Consider the following 19,749-nt stretch of genomic DNA (forward strand, 5'->3'; position numbering starts at 1 on the left):
AATCAATATTATAGATTGTAAATAGCTGAGGCCCCAACACTGATCCTTGCAGCATCTGGGTTGGCAGCAGAGGAGGCGGCAGCAGAGGATGAAGAGCGTGGGACCCAAGGACAGCGGACCTGGAAGGAATCGGCATCTGAGGAGGCGGCAGCAGAGGATGAAGAGCGCGGGACCCGAGGACAGCGGACCTGGAAGGAATCGGCATCTGAGGAGGCGGCAGCAGAGGATGAAGAGCGCGGGACCCGAGGACAGCGGACCTGGAAGGAATCGGAGGCAGAGGAGGTGGCAGCAGAGGATTAAAGAAGGTTAAAGAAGGGACTAACACAATTGTAAGGAAGGATATTAGCTCTGATCATGTGGAATCTGTATGGGTAGAACTGAGAAATACCAAGGGGCAGAAAACGTTAGTGGGAGTGGTATATAGACCTCCAAACAGTAATGCGGAGGTTGGGGATGGCATTAAAAGGGAAATTAGAGAAGCGTGCAATAACGGCACAGCAGTCATCATGGGTGACTTTAATCTACATATAGTTTGGGCTAACCAAATGAGTAATAATACTGTGGAGGAGGAATTCCTGGAGTGTTTACGGGATGGTTTCCTGGACCAATATGTCGAGGAACCAACCAGAGATCAGGCCATCTTAGACTGGGTATTATGTAACGAGAAGGGATTAATTAGCAATCTTGTTGTATGAGGCCCCTTGGGTCGGAGCGATCATAATATGATTGAATTCTTCATTAAGATGGAGAATGAAGTAGTTGACTCAGAGACTAGGGTCCTCAATTTAAATAAAGGAAACTACGATGGTCTGAGGCGTGAGTTGGGTAGGATTGATTGGGGAATGTCACTCAAAGGGTTAACGGTGGATAGGCAATGGCAAACATTCAAAGACCGCATGGATGAACTACAGAATTTGTTCATCCCAGTTTGGCATAAACATAAAACAAAAAAGGTGACTCAACCGTGGCTAACAAGGGAAATTAGGGATAGCATAAGATCCAAGGAGAGGACATATAAATTGGCCAGAAAAAGCAGTAAACCTGAGGATTGGGAGCAGTTTAGGATTCAACAAAGGAGGACAAAGGGATTAATTAAGAAAGGGAAAATAGAATGAGAGTAAGCTTGCAGGAAACATAAAAACTGACTGTAAAAGCTTTTATAGATATGTGAAGAGAAAAAGATTGGTGAAGTCAAGCGTAGGTCCCTTGCAGTCAGAATCAGGGGAATTTATAATGGGGAACAAAGAAATGGCAGACCAATTAAATACATATTTTGGTTCTGTCTTCACAAAGGAAGACACAAATAACCTCCCAGAGATGTCGGGGAACATAGGGTCTGATGAAAGGGAGGAACTGAAAGAAATCAGTATTTGTAGGGAAATGGTGTTAGGGAAATTGATGGGATTGAAGGCCGATAAATCCCCAGGGCTTGATAATTTACATCCTAGGGTACTTAAGGAAGTGGCCCTAGAAATAGTAGATGCATTGCTGATCATCTTCCAACATTCAATGGAATCTGGAACAGTACCCATGGATTGGAGGTTAGCTAATGTTACCCCACTATTCAAAAAAAGGTGGTAGAGAGAAAACGGGGAATTACAGACCGGTAAGCCTGACATCGGTAGTGGGGAAATGCTAGAGTCCATTTTAAAAGATATAACAGCAGAGCACTTGGAAAACAGTGACAGGATCGGACAAAGTCAACATGGATTTACAAAAGGTAAATCGTGCTTGACTAATCTACTGGAATTTTTTGAGGATGTAACTGGTAAAATAGATAAGGGAGAACCAGTGGATGTCATGTATTTGAACTTTCAGAAGGCTTTCGATAAGGTCCCGCATAAGAGATTAGCGTGTGAAGTTAAGGCACATGGGATTGGGGGCAAGGTATTGACTTGGATAGAGAACTGGTTGGCAGACAGAAAGCAAAGAGTTGGAATAAATGGGTCTTTTTCCGAGTGGCAGGCAGTGACTAGTGGGGTACCGCAGGGATCGGTCCTTGGACCCCAGCTATTCACAATATATATTAATGATCTAGACAAGGGAACTAGATGTAATAGCTCCAAATTTGCAGATGACACAAAGCTGGGTGGGCGTGTGTGCTGTGAGGAGGATTCCGAGAAACTCCAGGATGATTTGGAAAGGCTGGGTGATTGGGCAAAAGCATGGCAGATGCAATATAACGTGGATAAATGTGAGGTTATCCACTTTGGTGGCAAAAACAGGAAGGCAGATTATTATCTGAATGGCAATAGATTGGGAGAAGGCGAAGTGCAATGAGACCTGGGTGTCCTTGTGCACCAGTCGCTGAAGGTAAGCATGCAGGTGCAGCAGGCGGTTAAGAAGGCAAGTGGTATGTTGGCCTTCGTAGTGAGAGGGTTTGAGTATAGGAACAAGGATGTCTTGCTGCAGTTGTACAGGGCCTTGGTGAGACCACATCTTGAGTATTGTGTGCAGTTTTGGTCGCCTTATCTGAGGAAGGATGTTCTTGCCATGGAAGGAGTTCAGTGAAGATTCACCAGGCTGATACCTGGGATGGCAGGAATGACGTATGAGGAGAGATTGGGTCGATTGGGCTTGCACTCACTGGAGTTTAGAAGAATGAGAGGGGATCTCATTGAAACTTATAAAATTCTGACAGGACTAGACAGACTAGATGCAGGAAGGATGTTCCCGATGACTGGGGAGTCCAGAACCAGGGGTCACAGTCTAAGGATAAGGGGTAGGCCATTTTGGACAGAAATGAGGAGGAATTTCTTCACCCAGAGAGTGGTGAACCTGTGGAATTCTCTACCACAGAAGGCAGTAGAGGTCAATACATTAAATATATTCAAGAAGGAGTTGGATATATTTCTTAAGGCTAAAGGGATCAAGGGGTATGGGGAGAAAGCAGGGACCGGGTACTGAATTTGGATGATCAGCCATGATCGCATTGAATGGCGGAGCAGGCTCGAGGGGCCGAATGGCCTACTCCTGCTCCTATCTTCTATGTTTCTATGTTTCTAGGATGAAGAGCGTGGGTCCCGAGGACAGCGGACCCGAAGGAATCGGCGGCAGAGGAAGCAGCAGCAGAGGATGAAGTGCGCGGGACCCGAGGACAGCGGACCTGGAAGGATTTGTGTCTGCCTCCTCGCTGAGGAGGCAGACACAAATCCGCCGAATTCCAAAAAACAGCAAAAGCAAGGAGTGACGTCACAGGACTGCAGGTAGGTGATTGGTGGTTGAGTATTAGCATTTTATTGTCTCTAACGTAACTCGATAAACTAACTATTATAACGATAAATAATCATGTGAATAAAGACTTTAAGACAGCGAGAGAAGCGGCCGGAGATAAAGATAGGCCTGCCTTTTAAGACTCTTAGGGCTAGGAATTCCGTAGCGCCCCGTTTGGGGTGATAACTTTTGAAATCTCTGAAAAGTATCGCCAGGCGATAATCATTTTCTGGTCCCAGGAAATTAAGCTTCAGCGCTCCAAGAGGGAAGTGGAGTGCTAAATCAAATGCTAAACACTTCTCTTAGGGTGCTAAAGTGTGAGAGCGGGGCGTAACGGCAGAGCGCTGAACAATGTGGAGCGCAAAGATACCAGCATTGGAGGCTGCTCCCCTCGCTTAAAGGGAAGGGCCAATGATGGTGCACAACATACTTCTGCTCAGTTCTGTGTTGCCAGGCGACCTGCGTGACTGCCATTACAGTCCCAAACACTTTCAGAGAGTGGAGGGCTTGGACATCTCGCAGCAAAAAAGCATCGAAAACTTTCAGCCAGCACCAGATTGGTGCAAAGAATAAAGTTTGGCCTACCTGAAAACCACTGCTTTTAATTAGCGCTCCCCAAGAGGCCAGCTGAGGTGACAACGCCTCCTCTTCCTGCTGGCGTCACTGCGGTGCATCCGTGAGGCTGAGAGATACGTGGATAGCATGTTTCAGGAGGTGGTCACCCTGCAGCGTAAGAGTGTGCAGGCAAAGGCGGAATAGTTGACTGTCAGACAGACAAGGAGGACCAGGCAGGTAGAGCAGGAGTCCCCTGAGTGCATCTTGCTCTCCAACCAGTATTCACTGGTGAGGATGATGGTTCCTCTGTGGAGTACAGCCAGAGCCAAGTCCACGGCACCACGGGTGGCTCAGCTGTACGGGGGGAGGAGGAAGAAGATTGGGAAGGCGACAGTGGTAGGGATTCGATAGTTAAGGGAACCGACAGGTGTTTCTGCGGCCACAGACGTGATTCCAGGATGGTATGTTGCCTCCCTGGTGCCAGGGTCAAAGATGTCACTGAGTGGCTGCAGAACATTCTGAGGGGGGAAGGGTGAACAGCCAGAGGTCGTGGTCCATATCGGTACCAACGACATAGGTAGAAAGAGGGATGAGGTCCTGCAGGCAGATTTCAAGGAGCAAGAAAAGAGAGTAAAAAGCAGGACCTCAAAGGTAGCAATCTCTGGATTACTCCCAGCGCCACACATGAGTGTTTATAGAAATAGAAGGACAGAACAGTTGAATGCGTGGCTGGAGAGATGGTGCAGGAGGGAGGGCTTCCGATTCCTGGAACCGGTTCTGAGGGAGGTGGGACCCCAACAGAGCCAGTACCAATATCCTTGCAGGGGGGTTTGCTAGTGCTGTTGGGGAGGGTTTAAATTAAGTTGGCAGGGGAATGGGCACCAGGATGGAGCATTAGAAAGGAGAAACAAAAGGCACAAAGGATTGGGAGAGACGGATAGCACTAAAATAATAAATAGTAAGGTATTAGGTGGGGTCAGACTAAGAGAGAACACAGGGTATTCTAAGATAGGTTTACAGTGTATATATGTGAACGCACGAAGCATAGTAAACAAGGTTGGAGAGTTGCAGACGATATGATGTTGTGGCAATAATGGAGACCTGGCTCAAAAAAGGGCAGGATTGGGTATTAAATATTTCTGGATATAAGGTGTTCAGGAAAGATAAGGAAGGAATGATAGGAGGTGATGTGGCATTACTGGTTACAGAGAATGTTACAGTGCTGGAGAGAGAGGATGTCCTGGAGGGGTCAAGGACAGAATCTATATGGCTAGAGTTAAGAAGTAATAGAGGTGCCATTACACTACTAGGTTTATTCAATAGGCCACCAACTAGTGGGAAAAATATGGAGGAGCAAATTTGCAGAGAAATTCCAGAGAAATGCAAGAACTATAGAGTAGTGATAATGGGGGACTTCAACTATCCTAATATAGGCTGGGATAGTAATATTGTAAAGGACAGAGAGGGGGAAGAATTTCTGTAGTATGTTCAGGGAAATTTTCTGGATCAGTACGTTTCCGGCCCAATGAGGAAAGAGGCATTGCTGGATCTGGTTCTGGGGAATGAGGTAGGTCAAGTGGAGCAAGTGTCAATAGGTGAACATTTAGGGAACAATGATCATGGTATCATAAGGTTTGGATTAGCTGTGGAAAAGAACAGGGAGCAATCTAGAGTAAAAAATATTTAATTGGAGGAAGGCACATTTCAGTGGGATGAGAACAGATCTGGCCCGGGTAAATTGGAATCAAAGATTGGCAGGCAAAACTGCAATGGAACAATGGGCTGCCTTTAAAAAGGAAATAGTTTGGGTACAGTCCCACTAGGGGGAAAGGTAGGGCAACTAAAGTCAGAGCTCCCTGGATGATGAACGAGATAGAGAGTAAGATGAAGCAGTAAAAGAGCACGTATGACAGATGTCAGGTCGAGAATACATCTGAGAATCAGGTTAAATATAGAAAGTTCAGAGGAGAAGTGAAAAAAAAATAAGAGGGGCAAAGAGAGGGTATGAGAATAGAATGGCAACTAACATAAAAGGTAATCCAAAAGTCTGCTATAGGCATATAAATAGTAAATGGGGGCCCAGGGAAGGTGCGGCACGGGCCAACAGCGAGGTCGGGAGGACCACAATGCATCCTACGAAACCCAGACAGAGAGGACATGCAGGAAGGCGGGAGGAGGACAATAGTATTATGATAGCAAAATACTGCAGATGCTGGAAATCCGAAATAACAACAGAAAATGCTGGAAAAACTCAGCAGGCCAGGCAACATCCGTGGAGAGAAAATAGAGTTGACGTTTCGGGTCTAACCCTTTTTCAAAACTGGAAAGGAATTGAAATAGATCGAAAGGCAGGGCTGGGAGAGAACAAAAGAAGTGAAGAGACATTAAGAGGTATTCAAAACGAGATGAGATGGTGATAGGACTAGTGGAGACAAAAGACGGCTCTAGATTAGGTGTGAAATGTTCTGGCAGAATGAGAAACAGCTGCCATATGGGTGATAGAAAAAAAAAAGGGGTGGGGGGAAAAGGGCCAAAACAAAGATGTGGATAAAATATAAGCAAAAATGTAATGGGGGCTGAGGTTATGATCTGAAATTGTTGAACTTGATGTTGAGTCCGGAAGGCTGTAAAGTGCCTAATCGGAAGATGAGGTGCTGTTCCTCGAGTTTACGTTGAGCTTCCGTGGAACAATACAAGAGCCCGAGTACAGTGAGGTCTGAGTGGGAATGGGGCGGTGAATTAAAGTGACAGGCGACCGGAAGCTCGGGGTCTCCCTTACGGACTGAACGGAGGTGTTCCGCAAAGCGGTCAGCCAATCTGCATTTGGTCTCCCCAATGTAGAGGAGACCACATCGTGAGCAGCGAATAGTATTATGTTTGTGTGTGTGTGCTAGGCCATTGTAGCAGAGCCTGGTCTGCAATCGTCTTGGATCCCCTTGCCATTGGACCAAGACCTTGCTCTGTCAAGCCTGTGTGGTAGCTGGTGTGCAACGGCCACCCCACGTTAAAAGAATTCATGCACAGGCATCATCCACCCTGCCTAAGAAGAGTAAATGGGTAGTAAGAGGAGGGGTGGGGCTGATAAAGGACTAAAAAGGAGACCTATGCATGGAGGCAGAGGGCATGGCTGAGGTACTAAATGAGTACTTTGCATCTGTCTTCACCAAGGAAAATGAAGCTGACATAGACAAAGTGAAGGAGGAAATAGAGCCGATACTGGATGGGATAAAAATTGATGAAGAGGAGGTATTAGAAAAGCTGGCTGTACTTAAAGTAGATAAGTCACCAGGACCAGATGGGTTGCATCCTAGGATGCTGAGGGAAATGAAGGAAGAAATCATGGAGGTACTGGCCATAATCTTCCAATCCTCCCTAGAAACGGGGGTGGTGTCAGAGGACTAGAGAATTGCAAATGTTACACCCTTATTCAAAAATGGATGTAAAGATAAACCCAACAACTACAAGCCAGTCAGTTTAACCTCGGTAGTGGGGAAGCTTTTCAAAACAATAATCAAGGACAAAATTAACAGTCACTTAGACAAGTGTGGATTAATTAAGGCAAGCCAGCATGGATCTGTTAAAGGCAAATTGTGTTTAACTAACTTGATTGAGTTTTTTGATGAGGTAACAGAGAGGGTTGATGAGGGCAATGTGGTTGATGTGGTGTACATGAACGTCCAAAAGGCATTTGACAATGTGCCACATAATAGGCTTGCCAGCAAAGTTGAAGCCCATGGAATAAAAGGGACAGTGGCAGCATGGATACGAAATTGGCTAAGTGACAGGAAACAGAGTAGTGGTGAACAGCTGTTTTTTGGACTGGAGGAAAATACACAGTGGTGTTCCCCAGGGGTCAGTACTATGACCACAGCTTTTCTTGATCTATATCAATGACTTAGACTTGGGTGTACAGGGCATAATTTCAAAATTTGCAGATGACACAAAACTTGGAAGTATAGTGAACAGTGAGGACGATAGTGATAGACTTCAAGAGGACATAGACAGGCTGGTGGAATGGGCAGACATGTGGCAGATGAAATTTAATGCAGAAAAGTGCGAAGTGATACATTTTGGTAGGAAGAACGAGGAGAGACAATATAAACTGAAGGGTGCAATTCTAAAGGGGGTGCATGAACAGAGAGACCTGGAGGTATATGTGCACAAATCGTTGAAGGTGGGAGGACAAGTTGAGAAAGCAGTTAATAAAGCTTACAGGATCCTGAGCTTCATGAATAGAGGTATAGAGTACAAAAGCATGGAAATTATGATGAACCTGTATAAAACACTGGTTCGGCCTCAACTGGAGTACTGTGTCCAATTCTGGGCACCACACTTTAGGAAGGATGTGAAGGCCTTAGAGAAGGTGCAGGAAAGATTTACGAGAATGAATCCAGGGATGAGGGACTTCAGTTACGAGAATAGACTGGAGAAGCTGGGGTGGTTCTTCTTAGAGTAGAGAAGAGTGAGAAGAGATTTGATAGAGGTGTTCAAAATTATGAGGGGTCTGGACAGAGTAGATAGAGAGAAACTGTTCCCATTCGCAGAAGGGTCGAGAACCAGAGGACACAGATTTAAGGTGATGAACAAAGGAACCAAAGGCGACATAAGAAAAAACTTTTTATGCAGCGAATGGTTGGGATCTGGAATGCATTGCCTGAAAGGGTGGTGGAGGCAGACTCAATCATGGCTTTCAAAAGGGAGTTGGGTAAGTCTCTGAAGGAAAAAGAATTGCAGGGCTGGGACTAGAGGAGTGGGACGAGCTGAAGTGCTCTTGCAGAGAACTGGCATGGGCTCAACGGGCCAAATGGCCTTCTTCTGTGCTGTAATCATTGTATGATTCTATAATTCTATGATTCTAAGATTCATTAGGTACAGCCTGCCAACTGGAAAATGACCCGTTTATCCCTACTCTCTGTTTTCTGTCCATTAACCAATCCTCTATCCCTGCTAATATATTACCCCCAACTCCATGAGCCATTATCTTGCATAACAACCTTTTATGTGGCAACTTATCGAATGCCTTTTGGAAATCCAAATATACTACATCCACTGGTTTCTCTTTATCTACCCTGCTAGTTACACCCTCAAAAAACTAATAAATTTGTTAAACACGATTTACCTTTCATAAAACCATGTTGACTCTGCCTAATCATATGATTTTCTAAATGCCCTGTTACCACAAATGGATTTCAGCATTTTCCCGACAACTGATATCAGGCTAACTGGCCTGTGGTTCCATGTTTTCCTTTTTTCCCCATCTCTCCCTCCTTTCTTACATTTGCCACCTTCCAATCCGCTGGGACCATTCTAGAATCTAGGGAATTTTGGAAGATCACCACCAATGCATCCACCCTGCCCCCACACCCACTCCCCGCAGCCCACCCCCCCCACTGCACCCCCACTCATCTGGGTGAAATGATAAGGTGAAATCCATATGCAAAAGATATGATATTTCCTATCACATTAAAGGCAATATGATGCTGATTATACTCTGCTTTGTGCCCCAGGAATGCCTATTTCCTGATGCACAGCGGGAAAAAACCAGACAGAAACCATTATGGCTGGTCCCTATCTCCTTTGTACTGCATGCGCACTTCTGGGGTTTTTCTGAGGAGGCATGGAGCACCTCTTCCTGGATTATCCTGCTCGTGAGGCGGAATGATGTCAGTACATCTCCCACCTCATTTTCCCGGGTCTCCACCTGGCAGAAGTTCAAATGCAAAGGTGCCCATTACAAGTGAGCCTTCCAGATTGGACCCAGACTCCTCAGATTAGAGGACCTGAGAAGGATCCTGATGTGTCGATTGTGGAATTGACCCAAAAGGTACGTAATTACACATTCAGATGATATCGATAAATTGTTCCACTTTCTCCTCAGCGTTGCTAACATTACCTGGATCATGTTATATTAATGCCTTGTACGACAGTCTTAGCTGTGTGTTATTCTAAATATAACACAGATAATGCTTCTGCATTAAACAGTTAAAAAAAATACAATTTTTGAGACACATAACAGATACTTAGTTTCATTGCATCCACTTTCTTTGATTTAAACGGGGTGAAAATCAGACGGGTTTTAAATGGGCTGGTGAGCCGCTCTGCCGGAGTACTGCCCAAGCAGTGAAGGTGCAAATTACCGTTTACTATTGACAGGGTACCATAACTCTGGCAGCATTGTTTAGATGAGAAAATGAAAGATGGGAACATACCTGATCATTTGGTCTGAGCTTTGTCCAACCCTTGTGAGATCATTCTGTTTGTCCTGGGATTTAGCCACTTTCTCTGCTGCAGCAATTGGGCAGCCAGATAGACTATTAAAGAAAATCAATAAATATAACTTACTTAGGGAGTTACATTAAGGAGGTATATACAATTACGATATTTCAATCTGGTATCAAACATCTTTCTTGAATAACATGAGCTAATTATGTATTATAGGAACATCAGGAACAGGAGTAGGCCATTCAGCCCCTCGAGCCTGCTCCACCATTCAGTTAGCTCATGGCTGATCTGTACCTCAGCTCCATTTATCTGCCTTTGTTCTATTTCCCTTGATACCAAACAAAAATCTATCTATCTCAATCTTGAAAGCTCCTTGCCCTAACACCCAGTCTTTTGGGGAGAGAGTTTCATATTTCTACTACCCATTATGTGAAGAAAATGCTTCCTGATTTCACTCCTGAATGGCCTGGCTCTAATTTTAAGATTATGTCCCCTTGTTCTTGCTTCTTCCATCAGAGGACATAAGGGGAGAAATTCAGTATCGCCCCATTTGGGGAGCTAAATTTTGAAAGCTGGTAAAAATAGCGCCAGGCACTAATCATTCTCAGCTTTCACTAAATTCAGTGTCCGCGCTCCAGGAAGGAAGTGGAGCGCTAAATCAAGTGCTACTACTTCCCTTCTGGAGCACTGAACCAAGCCGGGGGGGAGGGGGGGTAGAGGTGCAGCGCTGTACAATGATCACTGCAGCACTGCCGGGAACCGAGGGCTCCTTCCCTCCCTTAAAGGGAAGAGTCATTGCTGCAAGCTCTGAATTTGAACAATCTCCCTTGTCGCCGGTGGCAGCCGGGATCCTCGATGATCAGGCCCAAGCATGCTAACAGAGTGCAGGGCTGATCAATCGCACCATTTAAAAATGTTCAAAATGTACCCTAAAGGAAAGAAACACATTAATTAGTGTTCCCAAAGCACCCGGCCACCCAAACAATGCCTCCTGCCGCTGTCGGTGTTATCGCCCGCAGGGAATGGAACTGAATTTTGGGTCCAGGGCGCTAATGGGGTATTGTGCAGCTGGAGGACGCCACGATCTCTGGGTGCAGGAGATCGTAGTGCATGGGGTTACTGCCACGGTAAACCGGCAGGTGAATTTTGCGGGTGGCGGTAACATCACCATGTCCGGGCGACAAGTCGTTAGTGCCCCATTATCGCCCCCCGGAGGCACTAACCTATCGAATTTCTCCCCCATAGTTCCTCCATAGCTACCCTATCACATCCTTTTACCATTTTAAACACCTCGATCAGATCATCCTTCAATCTTCTATACTCAAGGGAATACAAGCCAAGTTTATGCAACCTGTCCTCCGAATTTAACCCTCCAAGCCCCGTTATCATTCTGGTGAATCTGCAATGCACCCCTCCAAGGCCAATATATCCTTCCTGATGTGCAGTGCCCAAACTGAACGCAGTACTCTAGATGCAGTCTGACCAAGGCTCTATCCAAATGAAGCATAACTTCCTCCCCTTTGTATTCCAGCCCCATTGAGATAAAGGTCAACATTCCATGAGCTGTTTGGATTGCTTTTTGTGCCTATCCACTAGCTTTTAATGATTGGTGTACTTGGACTCCCCAATCTCTTTGCACCTCCAGTTTCTAATCTCTCGCCATTAGGAAATACTCTGATTTATCTTTCTTAGGTATCTCACACTTCCCCACATTGAACTCCATTTACCATATTTTTGCCCACTCGCTTATTCTGTCTATGTCCCTTTCTAACTTTCTACTCCCTTCTACACAACTTTTTCTGCCTCCTAATTTAGTGTCATCTGAAAACTTGGATACACATCTCTGTTCCATCATCTAAATTATTATGTACTAGCTGGAGTGCCCGGTGGTGCCAAGGCTTTTTTGAGGGCATGTTGTTGTTGGAAGAGAGAGAGAGAGCGACTGGGGGGAAGAGAGAGAGCGACTGGGGGGAAGAGAGAGAGAGACTGTGGGGAGATAGAGACTGGGGGGAGAGAGAGAGAGGGGGAGGGAGGGGGCAGAGAGAGGGGGGAGGGGAGGGAGGGAGGGGGAGGGAGGGAGGGAGGGGGGGAGGGAGGGGAGGGAGGGAGGGAGGGGGGGAGGGAGGGCGGGGGGAGGGAGGGGAGAGAGAAGGGGAGAGAGGGGGAGGGAGGGGGCAGGGAGAGAGGGGGAGAGAGGGGGAGGGAGGGGCAGGGAGAGAGGGGGAGGGGGCAGAGAGAGAGGGGGAGAGAGAGAGGGGGAGGGAGGGGGAGAGAGAGAGGGGGAGGGAGGGGAGAGAGAGAGGGGGAAGGAGCGGGGAGAGAGAGAGGGGGAGGGAGGGGGCAGAGAGAGGGGGGAGGGAGGGGGAGAGAGAGAGGGGGAGGGAGGGGGCAGAGAGAGAGAGGGGGAGGGAGGGGGAGAGAGAGAGGGTGAGGCAGGGGGGAGAGAGAGGGGGAGAGAGAGAGGGGGAGGCAGGGGGAGAGAGAGGGGGAGTGGGGAGAGGGAAGAGGGGGGAGAGGGGAGAGGGGAGGGGGGGAGAGGGAGAGGGGGAGGGAGGGGGGAGAGGGAGGGGGAGAGGGAGGGGGAAGAGGGGACGGGGGAGAGGGGAGCGGGGGAGGAGAGAGAGACTGATGGAAGGAGAGAGAGAGGGTGAGTTGCCCGCGGCCGCAAATGGAGCCAAGCCCCGGGAACGGGCATGAGCCGGCTTGAGGCTGTGAGAGACGGCCGGGCCCGGTTGCCGGGGTAACCCTTCCCCCCCTTCCCGAGACCCGCCCCCCGCCCTCCCGAGCTCCACACTCCGCCCTCCCGAGCACCGCCCTCCCGAGCCGGCTTCAAGACCGCCGATTGCGGCTGGGTCTGCGCTGGAGCCAAGCCCCGGGAACGGGCGTGAGCCAGCTTGAGGCTGTGAGAGAGGGCCGGGCCCAGTTGCTGGGGTAACCCTTCCCCCCCTTCCCGCCCTCCCGAGCCCCGCCCCCCCACCCGAGCCGGCTTCAAGACCGCCAATTCGCTCGCGCTCCGGGCCGACGTTGACGCACGCGCTGACTCCCGCCCCGCCCGCCTTTACTAAGATGGCGGCGATGGCTACGCTCGCCTCAGTCCCGCGCCGCCAGCCTTTAGAAAGATGGTGGCGATCGCGGGCCGCGAGGTGCGTAGCTCGGGCGTGGCTGGGCAACAGAGGCCCAGGCTTCGAGGCCTGCCTGCAAAAACGGTGAAAGGTAGGAAAATTATAGAGGTTAGAGAAAAGATTTACAAATTAATTAACTTTTTTTAAAAACAATTTGGCCTAGAAATTCAGTTGTTTGCGCCAGCCGCTAGCGCCTTAGGAGGAGGAGATGTGGGGCGCTAGGCGGCTAGCGTCCGGGCGCAGCGCGATCTGCGCCTCTCCCCAACTTCAGTAAAGATTTAGCGGTGGCGCAAAGCCTTTGCGCACGCTCAGCTGCGCGCGCATATCCTGACGTCATTTCATCGTGCAACGCCCTTTGTGCGCCCCGAACCGGAAATTCAGTGGCGCCGCCCTTCTTTGCGCCTGGCGCCCCCAGCGACTGGTAGAGGGGAATGGTTCCCAGTCGCTGCGGGGCGCGGGGGGCGCTATTTAAAGGGGACTCCTCCTGCAGTATAAGTGGCAGCCATTTTGTGCCAATCCCTCTGTGTGAGAGACGGATATTTGGAGAGAGACAAAGGCAGAGAGCTTTCTGCTTTGACTCAGCGCTTGCACAGGTACTTGTGGCTTCAGGCCAGAGCTTTGCACTTGGATTTCACTTTCAGTGCCATAGCCTTGAGTCGCCACATATAATGGGGGCTGCAATGGGTGGAAACGTTGGCTTTCTGCATTGCATTCAAAGGGATCAGAGATGCCGTGAGAGAGTGCCAGTCATGGCCAGACGGAGATTGGCCAACAGGCGTCGGCACAGGAGGCCTTACCCACCCAGGGTATACCGCCAGCAGTTCTCATATCTGAACATGTCTGAGGAGCAGTGTGTTCGGAGGATGCGATTCAGAAGGGAGGTGGTCACTGAGATCTGCCACCTGCTTCGCAGAGATCTGCAGCCACAGCTGAGGAGCAGGACGTCTCTGTCAGTGGCAGTGAAGGTGACGGTGGCTCTCAACTTCGATGCCACTGGCTCCTTCCAATCCGCTACTGGGGACATTGCCAACATCTCCCAGTTCGCGGTACATTGCTGCATCCGCCAGGTGAACAATGCCCTTTTCAGAAGGAGACGTCAGTACATCTCCTTTCCCATGACCCTGGACAAGCAGCAAGAGCGTGCAATCGGCTTTGGAAGAATAGTGGGCTTCCCCATGGTTGAGGGCGTAGAACTGATGAACCAGCAATGGTCAGGCCTTGCTTCAGGGCTGCAGTGTGCAGGGCATGGCAGCCAAACAAGTCGACCCTTCCCCTTTAAGAGCTGACCGGCGCCAGCATGTCTGCCTTCATTGAGCAACTTGCCGCACCTGCGCTGCGCCCGTTCTCGGTGTTAGCGCCCCGGATCGCCGGCTTAGCGCCTAATGATAATCGTGCATCGCCTGTTTTAGCGCAGCAGCAACCTCTTGGGGTGATGCCACTGAATATCGGCGAAGGTGGCGCGAAGTTGCGCCGGGCGCAAACTTTAGCGGCCGCCCGGCTGTAGCGCCCCAAACGTGGCTATACTGAATTTCTAGGCCTTTGTGTTTTAAAAGCAACTTTTTTTTTTGCTGGAAATCTAGATTTGAAAAGAAACACGCAGAAAGTGGGAAAAAGAAATGAAGAGTTTGGAATCAAGATGGTGGCCACTCACCTCAACTCAGAAGCATTAGGCCCGCCCATAGACACACCGATTGGTCAACCGTCAGGTTACTGAACTGTAGGATTGGTCAATTGTCACGTCACTCGACTCTAGGATGGCCTGCCCGCACACGCAATGAACCCGCCCCCATGACGCAGCGATTGGTCGACCGTCGGGTCGCTCGACTGTACGATTGGTCAACCTTCACGTCACTCAATGCTAATGAGCAGATAATGAGCGGAATTTTCAAAGTTTTTGGATACCGTCGGCACAAATTTTGGCCGACCAAAAAGTAAATATGCCTATGAGAGTCCCCTAATGATAAGCTTTCTTTTGATATAACATATGTGTAGGTACGCTCTATAACTTTTGATTGTATAGCCGGACAGACAGACAGAGAGACAGACAGAGAGACAGAGAGGCAGACAGAGAGACAGAGAGACAGACAGAGAGACATACTGTTTTATATATATATAGATGATGAAAAGCTGAGGACCTAGTACAGAGCCTTGGGGAGCACCACTTGTCACATCCAACGACTCAGAGTACATTCCCTTTATCCCTACTCTCTGTCTCCTGCCTCTCAAGCAACTACCAACACATGTTACAGGTTACCTCCAATTCTGTGCACTCTCATTTTTGCTAATAATATCTTCTGTGGAAACTTATCAAATGGATTCTGTCCATATATACAGTATATATATATACATAGACAGTCCCCTATCCACTATGCTAGTGACGTCTTCAATAAAATCTAAATTATTAGTCAGACATGACCTACCTGTCACAAATCCAAGCTATCTCTTTTTGATCATGTCATACTTATCACTCTGGGCTGGATTTTCTAGGGGGTCAGCGGGCGCGATCGGTGGTGGGTCGGTTGGGAAAGTGTTTTTTTTTCCCAGTGGGTTGGGACCCCGCTGTGAACATGCTGCCACACGCGATGTTGGGTCAGCGAGTGCTGAGCAGACCCAACACACAGCGGTGGGTTCACAGCGAAGACCCAATTCAGGTAATTAGTGGCTTGTTTAGAGCCAATTAAGAATGAATTTCAGCTCACCTTCTGCATTTGGCAGCTCGCCCACTGGGTCCACGCTGGTCATGGACCACGTCTGTCAAGCTGAGGTGGGAGGTCAGTGGCCACGGAATCAGCTGTTGTGTTGACAGCTTCAAATGTACAGTAAAAGCTCCCAGCTTACAAAGATATCTTCTCTCAGCCACAAACACTTCCTCGCTGCATTTCCACAACAGGTTCACCACGCTGCAAGTCTCCACCCAGTCTGACCTCATACCTCTCTCACCATTGACATCGCTTCTGTCTTCTCTACTTCACCTGCCATCTATTCCATCAGCATGGGTGTCCTTTATACTCTCTCACCATGATCAGCCCCAACACTAGGGCACGCACACCAGCAGCACCAACAACAACCTTCTTCGCAATTACCTGATGCTGCACAGGACACAGGGCATCAGCACCCAGCCACATTGCTGCCCAGGAGGCCAGGGGTGGCCTCACCATGGCCAGATTTACTTCACTTGATGCTGTACACCCTGGCTGCCATATGATGTGCCAGGTTGGCCCCGCCCCACACCATAAAGCATCCCTACAATGCCCAAGCCATTCCATTCACACTCATGACCATTGCCGTGGGTACTGTTGTGTCTCACCATTCACTGCAACTTACTAAGCCACTTCCAAAGGTGCACACAAATCTATCCAAGAACACAAAGTGTTGAACATAAAGGGCTGGATTTTCTCAGCCCCGAGGAGATGGGCATGGAGGCGGGACTGCTGGTAAAGTAGCAGAAAGTGGGGGCGGATGGAAAACCCGCCCCCATCCCGCCTCCGTGCCCTTTTGCCAAGAGGCGGGAAGATATGCTGCTTCGGGTCTCGTTTCCTGGAGGCGGGAAAGGCAACCGTCGGGTTGGAGGAGACGTGAAGGAGGTCTGCTGGGGTCAGAGGCACCTGGAAGTAAGATGTAGAGGTGAGTGGTGGGTGCAAATGTGGAGTGGTAAGTATGTAAGGTGAGTGATAAGTGTTAAAAACATGTTCACTTACCTTGTTTTCTTCCTACAGCCTTCATCCACCCTGGATCGGGAGACCCAGCATCTTTCTTGTCAATTTAACAGAGTGGCTGTTGGATCCTCCGAACCAACAAATCAACAAAGTTGAAAGGTTTGATGAGTCCTGAACACAAGTGGTCTCATCAAACTACAGAGAATGTCAGTGTTTGACAGCTTCACAGAGCTGTCAAACGCTGACATTTCTTCTTTCAAGACGTCTTGACAGATAGCACGTCAGACGTTGACGTGCTCTGTCAGTGACTTCCTCCCTAATTGGCCTGCTGAGCCCGCAGGGTGGGCTTACAAGGTCAATCAGGGGAAAATCCCTCTGGTTGGTCAGACGATGATGGAGGCGGGACATTGACACGAAAAGCAGCAGTCCTGCCTCCAACTCAACTTCATTGAGAAAATCCAGCCCAAAGGTTTCAATGTTTGACACCACATTAACAGAAACTTTACATGAACATTGCATAAAACACCCAAGTGCCTATCCTTGTGTGTTATTAGTTGGTATGATTGGACTAGGATGAGGGTGAGTGTGAGGGGTGGCTAGTGAGATGGGGATGTGATTATGTAAATAGAGAGGGATGGGTGGAGGTGCAAGGTAAGCTGGTCTGAGTAAGGATATGCAGGAGTAGGGTAGGGAAGGCAGAGTGATGGGGATGTGATGAGAGGCACAGCAGGATGAGGTTGAGTGTGGCTTTGTACTAAAGTTTTGTGATCTGCTGAGATCATTGAAACGTTTGCAGCACTGCACCCAGGTCCTCCTGACCACATCCCTGCTTGTGCCCTCCTCCACAATGTGCAACCAGGCTGTGTTGATCAATGCTGTAGAACACTGACAGCACAACTGTCAAAATCAATTTGGCCATGGTCCCTTTAAGGAAACTGGCTGATAACGCGTCATCAAATGACGTCACCAGACCCGCTTCCTCTAATTGGCTGGTAAATGCGCTGGGCGGGCTTAACAAGCCCAATCTAGGGAAATTCATTTCAGAGGTCGGGATGGAGACAGCAGCGGAGTCGGGACCCGCCACCGACGTCGCCCGCCACTGACACTAACGGGTCTGTAGCTTCCTGGTTTCCCTCTCTCTCCCTTCTTAAATAATAGAGTGACTGTTGCCATTTTCCAATCCAAAGGCAGAATTCCTGAACCTAGATAAACTACACATCTGCAATTTCCCCACCTCATCTTTTTAATACTCTGGGGTGGAAACCAACAGATCCCGTAGATTTGTCTATCTTATGTCCCATTATTTTCTTCATTGCGATTTTTTATTCATGTTAAGTCCACAAAATTCCTCCCCGGACTTGTTTTAAGTTTTCTTGTATCACTGTGAAAATGGTAATAAAGTTTTCATTTAACATGTCTGACATTTCCTTGTTGTCCACTATAGTCTCACCTGCATCTGTCTTTAATGGGCCCACATTTCTCTTTACCACTCTCTTTTTCTTAATATATTTATAAAGCTACAGAATGAACTACTCTGAATAGATATCTCTAAGGTGAAAAATCCAAGCTAACACTTGGGATATGCTACAAGCCCCAAGTTAGCATAACAAGGAAGATAAAATGCTCTATCAAGAAATAGAAAGGGTATCTGAGAACAGGAAGTTTTAGGAAAGAACAGGAATGTGAGATTTCAATCAACCAAATATAAACAGGGAAAACACAAGTGTTTTAGAATCAGATATGGTAAATGAAATCCTTGACAGTTTTATGATCAAGTATATCAAGAAAGCAACAAACTGCACTGTTCATCTTGACTTGGTATTTGTAAATGATCCAGATAATATACAGGAAATGGAAGTTGTAATAACTTGGGGAACAGCAGCCACAGATTGATAAAGTTTAAGATGATCTGGAAGTCCGAAATAGCTATGACCAAGAGCCATATATATATATAACTTTAAAAAGGCTAAATTCAATAAAATAAGGGAACAACTAAAGCAAATAGATAGGCAAAGGTTGTTCAACATTTCAGTAGAGGACAAGTAAACAGTGTTAAAGTTATAATGCTAAGCATGCAGGACAAATACATACTGAAAATCAACAAGCTGAGCCTGAACAAATGTGACTGAATATGGATCAACAAACTAATTAAAAGTGATATAAAGAGGAAACCTGACCTCTATAAATCCTGCAGAAAGGAAAGGGAAGAGGTTCCCTGGGATAAATATAAGAAAATGCTGAAATTTGTCCTTTTTTGTCTACTCTGTATTTTTGGATTACTCTATACCCCTGAATATTACATTTCATTCCATCCTCGCTGTTTAGCAACATTTCTGATATTCCTACCACACCATAGTTCTCTATTGTCACTCTGGCATTTTATTCCTAATGCTTCTTTCATTCATATATATACATCTCATTATAGATTGACCTCATTTCAAGCCCCCTAGTGTCTTCCTATTCCTGGTCTCTGGTTCATGTGTGTCTCTCGGGGATTCTGTGGTCTTACCCACCTATTGACTACCTTCTCCCCTGTGATCTGTCTCATCTGGGATTCCGATTCCTTCCTGCTACCTTTCCACCTATCTAATTTAAATGATTCTCAATTGCTACCTCAACTTTCTTTACAAGTCTCTTTGTTCCCATTTGGTTTCAGTGTAGCCATCTCTCATGTACCAGTCTTTTGTGTTCTGAAAATTTCCCATTATTAATGAAGGTAGTATAGTTACTTTCAGATTACATTGCCAGCCACTCATTAACATCCTCAATTTTCACTGATCTGTGGTTACTCATTTACCAAGTCTAATAATATCCATTTGCGCTTAACTATCTGCTCTTTTATGTCTCTCCTTATAAGTCCCTACACCTTCCTCTCTACAGCCATAACCCTTTCTTTAAACTTGTTGATCAATAGGCAGTTTTTGCATATTTTAGTCTATCTATTAAACCTAGCATTTTTGTTTGTAAACATACCACAGCAA

General features: G+C 47.5%; 1 protein-coding gene across 7 annotated transcripts in view; it reads right to left on the reverse strand.

The window, feature by feature from the left end:
* Window positions 1–19,749, reverse strand: part of st18 (ST18 C2H2C-type zinc finger transcription factor) — a 586,894-nt gene that overhangs the window by 58,665 nt on the left and 508,480 nt on the right. For all 7 annotated transcript variants that reach the window (XM_085992910.1, XM_085992909.1, XM_085992912.1 and 4 more), the window contains one exon: window positions 9,978–10,079. In XM_085992910.1, coding sequence (XP_085849036.1) covers window positions 9,978–10,079 — 102 coding nt within the window. The remainder of the gene's footprint in view (window positions 1–9,977; window positions 10,080–19,749) is intronic.

The sequence above is a fragment of the Somniosus microcephalus genome, chromosome 7, assembly GCF_052327205.1.
Source record: "Somniosus microcephalus isolate GS21.2 chromosome 7, FLI_Smic_1.0, whole genome shotgun sequence".
In the NCBI taxonomy this organism is placed as follows: domain Eukaryota; kingdom Metazoa; phylum Chordata; class Chondrichthyes; order Squaliformes; family Somniosidae; genus Somniosus; species Somniosus microcephalus.